The sequence below is a fragment of the Falco naumanni genome, chromosome 11 (assembly GCF_017639655.2).
Source record: "Falco naumanni isolate bFalNau1 chromosome 11, bFalNau1.pat, whole genome shotgun sequence".
In the NCBI taxonomy this organism is placed as follows: domain Eukaryota; kingdom Metazoa; phylum Chordata; class Aves; order Falconiformes; family Falconidae; genus Falco; species Falco naumanni.
This window is the reverse complement of record NC_054064.1, coordinates 10,058,274-10,069,986: the sequence shown is the minus strand read 5'-3', so window position 1 is coordinate 10,069,986 and position 11,713 is coordinate 10,058,274. Positions and strand designations below refer to the sequence as shown.

Sequence of the window (11,713 nt, the reverse complement as noted above, 5' to 3'; positions counted from 1 at the left end):
GGGTGGGCGGGCGGCCCTCCTGAGGGCCTCCGTGGGCCGGGGGACGCGCGGGGGGGCCCGGGGGTGAGGGCGGCGCAGGAGGCCGCGCCCCGCGCTGTGTCCGCCGGCGGCCGCCGTAGCGGGGCGGGGCCCGGAAGGAGACGTGTGTTTCGGGAGGAAGGCGGAAGCGATGGCGGCGGCGGAGGCCGAGTGGGAGCCGGCGGGGCTGCTGTCGGGCCCGGGGACCAGCCTGGACTGGGGTGAGCGGGGAGCGGGGGGCCGGGGCCGGGCGGTGGGGAGCGCCCCGGGCGGGCCGGCGCTGAGGCCGCTGTCTCTTCCGCAGAGGCGGTGCTGGGTGAGGAGCTGAGCGAGCTGCTGGGCGCCGCGGAGCCGCGGCGGGCCCCGAGGGACGAGCCCGACGTGAGTACCGGGGAGCACGGCGGGAGGCCGGGCTCCGTGCCCCGCCCCGGGGGCTGGGGGTGCGGGTGGGGGACCCCCGAGGAGCGGCGCTGTGGCTTCACGGCGGAGCCGCCCCCCGGCCGGCGGCCTCGGGGCCTTCACCCGCCCGCCCCGCCTTAGCTGCCGAGGGGCAGAGCTGCCAGTCGCTTAATAAATTGTCGGCGTCGAAAGGGATTCGGGCGCCGAGTCTAAAGGGGAAAGTTCAAGGGGAAAGTTTGAGGTGGTGAGCGCAGGGGGAGCTGTGCTGTCGGTGGCCCCGGGAAGGGAAGGCCCCCTGAAGGCAGTGCTGGGGGGGGGCTTCGTTGCATGAGAAGCAGCACAATATGTTACCGCTGCACCCACCACCGCTGTGCTTTATCACTTTGCCTATAAGGTGGTTTCTTTTCTTGTCTATTGTAGGATTTTCCCCTAAAATTTTTGCTTGCAACCTTATGCGTTGATCCCCTTGCTTTTCAATGGTTGCGCGTACTGCTCTTTCTGTCCTGAGACAATTGCCTCCTGGATTCTCTGCTGTGCGTTCTTCCCCTTGCCTTCTCTCTGCTCACCGTGTCCTAACCCACCTCCAGCACAGCCCTTTGGTTGTCCAACATAAACCCCAGGTATTGAGCGTATTCCTACAGGTGTTGTGGAGCCAGGCGCTGGAGAAAATGTGGGAACTGCTTGGCTGTACAAGGGGAGGGTATTGCCTGCCAGCAAGTCAGCATTAGTTACCTGCGTGGAGGCTCTTACTACGGAGCTCGGGCAGTGGGTTTTGGTCATTCTTCCTATAAATGCACTCTGATGTGCTTTCTCTTCATCCTAGCTTGCAAGTACTAATATCTGTGCACTCTGCAGACTTTCTGAGCCTCTCTTTATAAAGCAAGTTGAGAATGTCAGGAAAGGTATGTTTGCAGGATAGTTTTTAGCAAGAAAATATTTGCTGTATATTTGTATAAGTCAGGTATGCGATACCTATATTTTTCATGCCAAGTGCTCATAAAATGCCACATTTGAGTAGAGAGCTGAGACTTACAGACGCATCAACAGGAAAAATGGATCAAAAAACCCCTCAACATTGCTGTAAAGGTCATACAGTCAATAAAATGTGTGAAGTGATTTTAGGGGCTTTTTTTGTTGGGGTTTTTTTTTTTCAGTTTTGTTGGTGTGTTTGTTTTTTTTCCTGTCTTCCCCTGCTGGAAAAGGAAACTGGTGCCTCAGGCTTTAGAAGATGATGACATCACTTTATGCAAGTATAGGGAGACCTAATCCATACTGTTCATCAGATCTTGAGCAAATCAGTCCTTGTGTCTCTTTTCCTGCTGGTAAACTGCCCCTGGTGCTGCTTTTGTTTATAAAGTGCTTTGAGATGTGATGATGGAAGGGCATTAAGTAAATCTTTTGGTGCAGATGAGGGAGAAGATGGCAACAAGTTGCTAAAACTTGTGCTTTATATAAGGTGGTTCAATGACTGGACTTAGAACTTTGTTTTTACAAATTACTGATAACAGTGTAATAATTAGTGATGCTCTTAAACTGACATGCTCCTTTCCTACAGGTCTAAGCTTTAAAAGAAGCCTTGTCTTGTGTATTCCAGTTGAGAATTGCTCCCTTAAGGGCATTTATCTCTTGTGTGTCTTAAGGCAACTGAAGTGATCGGTGTGTTGGTTTTGTTTTCCAGAGCTGTAAGAATGTGAACGTAATGGCTGGTGGCTTCAGTGTATACTGTCTCTTTGTATTGTTTCTTTTTCTGAACTGTCGTTTCAGGAAAATGATCTCTATAACTTTCATTTTGATTTGGATTTGATGTCTTGGGACTCAGACCTTTGGAATATTACGAGCCATGCTTATACAGGTAATTAACCTTCTGCATTTTGCAGACAGGACTATTCCTCCCCACCACACCTGGTTGAGTTGCCACAACTTAAGGATGGTGGTAACTTAATGAAACTATTTGATGCCTTACAGCATTTAGCTCTGTGATGAGAAGTCATGATGTGTTTCTGTAGGATGGGTGCAGCTGGCGAGGGCTGCCTTACAAGCTGAGCCATTTAGTCTCACTATGTTTTCTGCTATGTCTTGCTTCAGGAATTAAATAGCTGGTGTAGGGCAGTGTATCCTTTACTGATCTCCCATTAACAAAACTTTGTACAGTAAAATTTCATTATCTGTCTCTTGCAGATTCAACTGTGAAGACAGAACCCTTGTCACCAGCCGCTTCAAATTGTTCGGTCCCTTCTCCGTCATCTGTGGACTCTCCAGTGCAGAATGTGCCTGTACGCAGAAACCTCCGTGTAACAGATAGCTGGCTCTGAGTGACTGCTGTTGTGACAAACAGAAAGCCCAGTGGTTTACTTCTCTGACCAACTTCATGGCATAAGAGGAAACAGCTTATTTTTCCAACCCTTGAAAACCAGCTTCCCTTCAGTGATGTTTTCTTTCTTCTCCCGCTGTGATCCAGTCTAAAAAGAGCATGTTCAGTTCTGTTTCCTCAGCTGTGTTTATTAGCCTGGTTGCCAAACAAAATGCCTTCTAAAGGCTTCTGAACCTAGCAGTTGCTGGCCTCTGCTTCCCATCGCTCTGCTGATAGGGAGAAGTACTTGTTTGGTTTTCAGTGATTCTGAGTGTTGACCAGAATAAAACTGCAAAACAAAACCTTTCTCCTGTTTGCTGCAGCAGCAACACAGATGTGATGAAAGGCAGTTATAATCTGAACTGCTGGTAGGCACTTTTCTGTGTTTCTGAAGCATTAATCTCATGTACTTTCTGCCTGCAGGATGATGTGGACTTCAGCTGTAGTTCCCAGATGTCTCCCATCTCTCTCTACAGCAAGAGTTGCAGAAGCCCTGCATCCCCTGAAGGAGATGGAGGGAAGAAGCCTGCTGTCAGCATCACTTCTCGGTCTGGTATGAGAGACCGAGTTACTTTGATTCCATAGAAAATATGCATACTGTCTCGCATATGAAAGTTTAACTAACAGACACTAGTATATCCTGTCATTGCTGATTTGAATTTGTAATCGGATGTGTCTGTTCTTAACAAATGCTATAGATGGGTAAAAAAAACCCATACCAAAAGCCATGTTATTACTACCTGAATTCTTCATTTTATATCCTCTGGTCCAACTCTGACTCTTTTTCCTTTCCTAGCAAATAATTCTGCGAAGACCTTGAAGAGGTGTGGTCAGGCAGCGTCCAGGCCTTTGATACAACCCAAACCGCTTTTGCCAGCTGTACCTGAGGCTCAGGCTAACATTGGCATACCAGCTAAAACCATCATTATTCAGACTCTTCCCACACTTGTGCCACTGCCAAAGCATCAGCCAGTTGTTAACATCCAGCCAGCACCTCCTAAAGGTAGATGAACTGTTTTGACTGAGCCAGGTCTCAGGGGTAAACACCGCACCTGTTGGGGATGGTCACTAGAATGAAGTTAGGTTTTGCAGATGAAATGGGGAGGGGTAGGAGAAAAGAGGGGTTCTACATGCTTTGTCGAAAAAGCTTTAGGCTGAGAAGATGGCTTTATTCCTCTCTCGTATAATCTTAAGGGAAGCAACACTCACCTGGGCATTATTTACTGGAAGACAGTAAAGCAGAAGAGACTATGCTGAGCACTGGCAGTTGTGGGGATAAAACTGTTGATTTGGAAGGATGTCTGGGGACCCTTAGCTCTGATCTACTTGTGATGGCAAGTGGTGCGTAAGGTGATAATGGTGCTACTCTGTGACAACCAAAGGAAGATCCAGCAGGATCAGTTAGGATGGATTGAATGAAACTTGAAAACTTGGGAGGAGTGATAAAAGTGTGTTTTTACCCATGTGACAATCTGCCACAGGATGGTGGAAATATGAGTTTATGGCTTTTTATCTCGCTAAACAACATTAAATATGGTGTTGTGAAATCTGCACAGAGAGGCATGTCAGAGGTCAGAAAAGTTGCTTATAGCTGCAAGCTGATGTTAACAAGAGCCAAGTGATTTCCAGTCCACTGATAATTCTTCGTTCCTCCTGTTGGCCTGTAACAGATATTTAAAGTAGCTTGAGCCTTCACTTCCAAATCCAAAGCATTGTTTTGCTCTTCAGCTAAGGCAGTAGGGACGTTACTTGCATTGCTGAAATAGTCAGATGCAGTTGCCCGTTTTCACCAGCTGATGGCTGCAGCCTCTTGCCGTTGACTCAGACGTGGAGCCATGGAAGGAAAATGAGACAAATACTTAATGGCATGTATCTAGAAATTATTGCAATAGTGAAATACTTGTCTCCATTACTAATTGCTCTTCCATCAGGAGTTAAGCCGTATCTGGAGGCACTGACATTTGTTACAACATGCCTAAGATTGTTAGACCGCTTAAAACACAGGTCAGCACAGTCAGCATGACCTAATTTTTACTCCTTCTGATGTTCCAGCTGATAAAATAACATCTGGAATAAGGAATGTTGGCAATATAGATTTTTTGGATATAAGTATAGTGAAATACTGTGAAGATCAACTTCTCTTTTTCCCTGAAGAAAAGTCAGGAGAGTAATTTTTGTGAGGCACTATAGAGAAAACACTTCTGGGAAAGTGTTTCCATGCCATGTATTTACTTTATCTGATGGTGTGTTTAAAAATTCTGTTGTGCTGCTTCCATAACAAGAACCATAAGGATTTTTTTAATTCATCAGAATCTCCTGCACATGATGAGTTGGAGCTACCAGTTTGAAATATGCCATTATCCTCAAAGGAGCATGAGGAATGATACTTTTACGGTCCTTTTCATAAAAGCTTAAAGAAGAAAGCATGATCTTTATGCATTAAAAACAATTGTCAAAATCTCAAACTCACCATTTGAGGTTCTTAAATAGGGTTGTACTAACTTCAAGATTATGTCTGCAAAAAAAGGAGATCTAATCTTACACCTCATACATAAAAGATCTTGGCACTAGGTAAATTACTTCATTTGTCACTTTCCAGAAGGTTGGGTAGATGCTGTAATACATTGCCGTGCATTTTGGTTGGAATGCTCAGCTGGAACATGCTGTTTCTGAAAGGTGGTGAGGTCATCCTGTTACAAAGGATTGGAGAGATGTTCATGTGTTTTCAGACAACTCAAGCACCTGCTTAAGTTAGATGTCGTTGTTGGACTGAAATTTCTTGGAAGTGATTGTTTATAATTCCATTTCAGACTGTCAAAATTACCTCATTTTTCCTGCTTGCCTTTTTTAAGCTCTGTTCAGCTTGTGCATAAAATTTCTTACACGAGACATTTTTCAAAAAGAAATTGGTCTTGTCTTGGTATGAATTGAGGCTTTAACTTACGTTTTGAAAGTGTAACTGGCATTGCTCTTTCTTTTTCATCTTCTTTCTCTATGCTGTTTCTGAATTGGTTTGTATAGTATGAGTCAGTTCAGTGGAAAACTTACCACACAGAATACAGCAATAAAGAAGGGATGGACAAAAGGGAGGAGGAGGATGAGGACTGAGGTAGACCGGTTAAGTTCTTTGAGGAAGTTGCCCAAAGCACATCAAGTGTTAGCAATACTGAAATGAGTAATGTTTCTAACAAGTGTTGACTTTTATTGACTTTGAAGAGCTTTTGGGAGTGAGCTTGATTTATTGGATCCCTTTAATATGTGTGGTTTTGGCTTACAGGGTGGATTAAGACCCCTGCAAACTTTTGAGGGTTTTGGGTTGGGTTTTTTTATTCCTATCCTGTGGAATATACTAGTGCTGTAGAATTGAACTTGAGATATATTGTGCAGGGCAGGAGAGGAAGCAAAACCTTTCTATGTCCTACCTCAGTATTGCCCTACAAACTGGTCATGTACAACTCCATTTCATACTATACACTGAGCACTCCTGTTTGTTCTTGTGTTCTAGGTCAATTGGTGGTGCTCCCCCAGCCCACTATGGTACAGCTCCAGGCTTCTGGGGTGCTTCCTGCCTCCCAGCCAGTCATTGCCGTCCCTGGAGGGACCACGCCACTTCACAGTCATACAGTGAATGCATTGCCTGCAGCTGCTGCGAATGGCTCAACAAGCGGCAAAATACCAGCGACTAAGCCCTTGCTTCAAAGCACCACACCAGCAATGGGGCTGGATGTAAGTTCTGGCTGTGTGATGATAGCTAATAACTGAAGCTCAGAAAGAGTTTTTAGTTATCTGCATCTGGGATATGATGGGAGAATGTCGCTTTAGAGTCTTCAGGAGGACAGAGCTGCAGTTGGTCTTGTCTAATAGGATTTCTAACAGTAAACGGAGTTTGGCAGCTTGGCAAGGGATGGGGAGGAACAGCTTGATATCTGCTGGCCTGCCTGGAGTTGCAGACCAGGTGTGCAAGCACTGTGGCAGAAGACAGTGCTGATGCATATTTTTTTTTAAATTTCCCCCCCTTTTGTTTGTCTTCTCAACTGTAGACTCTCAGTGACTGGAGCTCTCTTACATACATGAAGGTTTGATATGTCTGCTTTTTGATTAGTGCTAAACCATTTTTCTAATCCGTGTAATAAAAGCACTGCTTTGGAAGTAGATGAATTGAAGTGTCAGCAGTAGGCCTGATTCTTCCATGCTGTTTATCTTCCCAGATTTTATTAATGATTTTTAGAAACTTCAGATACCGAGTTTCATATGATCCTGATCTCTTCAGGCTTCCTTTTGATCATATGCTGAATGAATAGAAAAGGGGTAAGCTCTCGACAGTCACTGCGCAAATAGATATGTTTTTCCATGGTAGTTCACAGTAAGCAGTAAAGAGAAATAACTTTCGAGATGTGCAGGGTTTTTTTCCTCTTTTAGCTTTGACATCTTAACTAGCTAGGAAGCTGGGTGTTAACTTGATTTAGTTCCTAGTAGTCTGGAGCTGCTTTGGTTGCATTCTGTTGTCCGAAAGAAGGCATGGTTGGGAAGAATACAGAAGCTTCTTGTTTGTGGCTTTTAAACTCTCAGGGTGTTGTTCTCCAGTGTGGTGTTCCAAGTGCTGCTGTCATGAGCTGAAGGTCCTGTTGCATCCCTCAGTGTGAGGGAGAAAACACTGGTATTCATTCCCATGAAATTTTGCACTGTAGTCACCTGCTTATTAGCAGTGCAGGGCACTGGTTCACAACGGCATGTGTCTTCTGGCTTCTTCGGAGGGATGTTGTTGTACGGTTTCCTAGTGTCTGGGAATTGCCACTCATGCTTGATGTTAAATTTTCCTCACTATTCATGTTTGTGTGTGGGCTGCGTTTTTAAATGAAAAATTATTTGCTACAAATAATTCAGCACTCAGACTGCATTGTAAACCCAATCTTGAATTTTCAAGAAGCTGACAAAGGTCTGTTAGACAGACCAGTTAAGAGCACTGCATTTTTAAATGATGGTCGCCTGCTGTACAAAGCCAAACTGAGGAGACCTGTCAGCAGTCACTAGGTTTGTGACTCCCTGTAATCAGGACTAGCGTGGCACCTTGCCATTGTCTGAATATAAGGTTTAATTGACAAAACCGCCTAATTGTCAGCACACTTCATATACGCATCTGTTGACAGTCAGTAGTCAAACATGTAGCTGTGGTAATGAATAGCTGTTTGTTTTGAATGATGGTTGTGTGGATATTTCGACCTGAAGCTGGTTTAGGGAGGCAGTTTTTAGACTTGGTATCAGCCTAAATGCTGTGTATCTTACCTGTGCTTATTGAAACATGAAAAAAACAGTTGCAACTGCTCATCAGCACATACTGTGTCATAGCACTTTGAAAAAGAACAAATGTTTCAGAATACAGCTGGTGCCAGTGGGGTTAAAAGATCTTGAGACTGCCTTAGATGCCATATGTGGTGCACAGAGCTGCACAGATGTAGCTGTCATTTGAGCTCTGTAACAAGTTTTATTGTTTGGTAATCTAAGCAGATGTTGCAGGATAAAAAGAAACACTGCAGGACTTTCTTTTGGGTTTAGGAGGGATAAAGTTAGCTTAACACTCAGCCCTTCCAGTGGATTAGGCTGAGATCGGCTGACAGCAAGCTGTACGCTGTGAGGCCGTACATTGTGCGTGTCCTGATGGCACGTGTTTACACAGCTTGCCAGCCCTGGGGAAGTGCTAGGCTTTCAGTGCCGTCACTCTTCGCTAGGAAACTGGTGAAGAACTTCCCACTAGGAAATTGGACAAAAGAAATGCTGCCTAAGCAAGCCACTCTTCCAGATGAAGGAAGGAGGCTCTTAATCAAATAAGCAGATTGCCTTTCCTGTTGCTGTGAAGTGATATGAGGACATAAACAGTAGGTGTGTGCGGGAATCCAGTTTAGGTGTGTCCTTATAGGGCCCTTTTCTCATGTTTCCACTCTGTAGCAAGAAAAGATTTAATTCTGCCTTCCAGTTCTGTTGATAAAAAAGTATTGAAAATTTAGAAAAAATTAGTTCACACTTATGTATGCAAAATTACTTCAACATTTCTATTAAAGAATCCTGTTTTATGTGCTGTACTTTAGGTAATTTTCATATGAAATAAACTCGTTAGTCAAGTTGTGTTCTGTTGAGTTAGAAACAAGAAAACCCAGGTCTTTCATAAGAACAGAAAAAACATTTGCATAGGTTTTGTGTTCCTGCATTTAAGGTGCATCTTCGAAAACAGCAGCTTTCGTAAGTTGAGGCAGGAATCTAGCCAATGTAAAGTTGAAATGGTTTGTACTTTCAGCTTTCTGTTAACTTTCCCAGTGTGTGTACCAAAACCTGCAGTGCGTGGGAGACATTCTTAGTGCCTTGTGCTAGAAATACAGTTAGCGTTGGAATGGAGGTTAAATTTTGCTCAGAACTGATTTTTCTTTGGAAAACTGAATTGAGGTAGCAGTGTTTATTTGTAAAGTGTATGACTCTTTGCAAAGACTCTGAAGTTAGAGGACAATCCGAATCTAGTTGGTAGTTTGAAGCAATTTTGCAATGAACCTTTCACCTCTCAATATTTACAACATATTTTTTATGTGTGTGGTGGTGTAGTTTTGAAAGCTGGGTAACAGAAGTTGCAGCACTGATTAATGTTTGATTTTAATGCTGATGTTTTCCCGTTATGGTAGGTGTTTCCTGGGAACCAGAAGTTACTGTCTTGAGTGGTAAATTAATACAATACAACCTACAAAGAGGGAGACTGCAACAGAAGTTAGAGTTGTTTGCTACATTGAGTCTTTATTCAGCACTTGTGTAAAGCAATGTTGGTCAAGCAGTCTGACTTTATATATTAGTTCCTCTCTCTCTTCTGATTACCAAAATGCAAAGGGCATGTTTATCTTGATGCCAAGCCAGCTATGTAATGCTTAGTGCCATACTGCTTCCAGGTTCAAGCATTGTTGCACTGTTTCACACACAGAGCTCTATTTCCTGCATTAGATTTAGGTAGGATCAGGTAGTGTGACTTTATTCCCCAAGGAAAGGCAGACAAGTGCTAGAGGGTTGACCAAGGATCTTAAACTGTTTTAGGGATTTTCAATTAAAACAAAGTAACTCAAGGACACAAACAGTTGGGTTTCATTTAAGCAAGCTTAAGAAATGAGTCAAAGTGAAAGTGGTGTGGCGTAGACTAAAATGCAGTTATTTTGCAGGGTACCTTGAATCGGACTGGAGAGAGCTGCTGTTCCTGACAGCATTTGGAGAACACTGAGTAAAGGAGGACAGTTTAGATAAATGCAGCCTGAAATGTAGCTGGTGGTGTCTGAAACAACGATAGATGTACCTTAGGATGTACTCTCAGTGTACAAACACTGCACTGGTGCTTTAACTCCCATGTTTTCTCCAGGGCAGTAAGTAGATTTGTCAGAGGTTCCAGATGCTTAGTCAAAACCTCTCCAGTAGTGAGTAGTCCTAAGCAGGTCTGCAAACAAGAATGGCTGTAAACAATTTGGTCTTCTCTGTTTGACTTTATGATGAAAAACTTCTTTTTAAAAAGAAGAAGAATGTAACTACTTGTTTGGAGTATCACACAGCTGAAGCCAAAGCTGCTGCATGAACTCATTCCTTATTATTTCATCTCAGTTGAAATGATCCTGGCCCCAGAATGGTGTGTTCTATACACTGCAGTCCTTGGCTAGCCTGAATCATTCTTTTTTTTTTTTTCCCCCCCAAAGTGTTTATATGTCTGCAGAAGTTTTCTTATGTTAAGTATTGTAGTACTTAACAAATTCAAGACAAAGCTTAGTGTTAATGAAAGAATGTTAAAATCTTTTCCATCTCCACTCTCTGCTAGAGAGAGAAACTGGATTAAGTACAAACAGCTTCAGAGATTCTTCTTGGTGGCAGCAGACTAGACATATAATAAATGATCTTTACAGAAAGCAATTAGATCAACATGGAGACAGCCCAAAGTGTTAATGCACTGTAATGTTTTTTCTCAGTCTCTGTCACCAGACTGCGGTATCGTGAAGAATGACTTCTTCAAACAGCCTGTAGCCAAATTTTCTTGCAGACACCAAAGCCCTAGAGCTCCATACTGTCTGTGTGTGGGTATATATAGGGAGAGAGTTTAAGCAGCCGGACCTTGACCAGAGCACACTGAGTTCATTAGTGTTACTATTCTGTGACTTATTTTTTCTGTAGACTGATACTTCTAGAATAGTTCTCATCTTTTTTTCTTTAGTTTTTATGCTCTAATAGATACAGTTTACACCGGTGCGTATGTTGGTAGCTACTGGAGGATATTCAGTTCTGTGTAAGACGCGGCATTTCAGTTCTTTTTCAATGTATACATCATTAAGACACATCCTGTTCTAGCTTAATAATGTGATGGAAGTCTTCTGTTTTTAATAAAAAGCGTTGCTGTTGCTAATCTGTGAGGGAAAGGAAATCAACACAGTAGTATTTAAACCTAGGATTTCAAGTAGCTTTGTATAGCTCTGCAGTATCGATCATCATTATCCTCGTCAGCAGCAAGATGCTTTCAGTCTAGGTTGTCCCACTCACTCAGTGCAAACCAAACCACAAAATGAGTAAGTGGTAAAAGATGATAGGCTGTTCCTGTTTGGGGAAAAAAATCACGTCATCAGGACTGCTGGAGGATAGGGAAGGGTTACTTTGAACTGTCCTGGTCTGGTCGTGCAGACTGAATGCCTGCTAGTGGTTGGAGTGAATTATGTGCCCTCCTGGAGTTTATTTGCTGGTTTAGCTTCAGCCAGAAGGAATCCAGTTTGTGTGCTCTATCAGAGACTGTTCTGTGATATTCAGTGGGACACTCAGGAAACGTGCATCAAAGCCACACACCTGATCTGAATTAAAATGCTAGCATAGATGCACCCAGAGTGTGCATTTCAACTGCCATGTAAGTGCTTGATACTCATAGAATGTGCAGTCTGAGGTCAGCATCAGCAT

At 43.6% G+C, this 11,713-nt stretch overlaps 1 protein-coding gene across 2 annotated transcripts in view; it reads left to right on the top strand.

The window, feature by feature from the left end:
• The first annotated feature begins 110 nt into the window (after nt 1-110).
• The window catches only part of ATF6 (activating transcription factor 6), an 81,631-nt gene continuing 70,028 nt past the window's right edge, over nt 111-11,713 (top strand). Inside the window, exons 1-7 of one of the 2 annotated variants that reach the window (XM_040610531.1) lie at nt 111-239; nt 323-399; nt 2,182-2,269; nt 2,596-2,690; nt 3,191-3,320; nt 3,564-3,770; nt 6,273-6,493. In XM_040610531.1, the coding sequence (XP_040466465.1) occupies nt 170-239; nt 323-399; nt 2,182-2,269; nt 2,596-2,690; nt 3,191-3,320; nt 3,564-3,770; nt 6,273-6,493 (888 nt within the window). In that variant the 5' untranslated portion in view covers nt 111-169. The remainder of the gene's footprint in view (nt 240-322; nt 400-2,181; nt 2,270-2,595; nt 2,691-3,190; nt 3,321-3,563; nt 3,771-6,272; nt 6,494-11,713) is intronic. The other variant, XM_040610530.1, reaches the window with a different exon arrangement.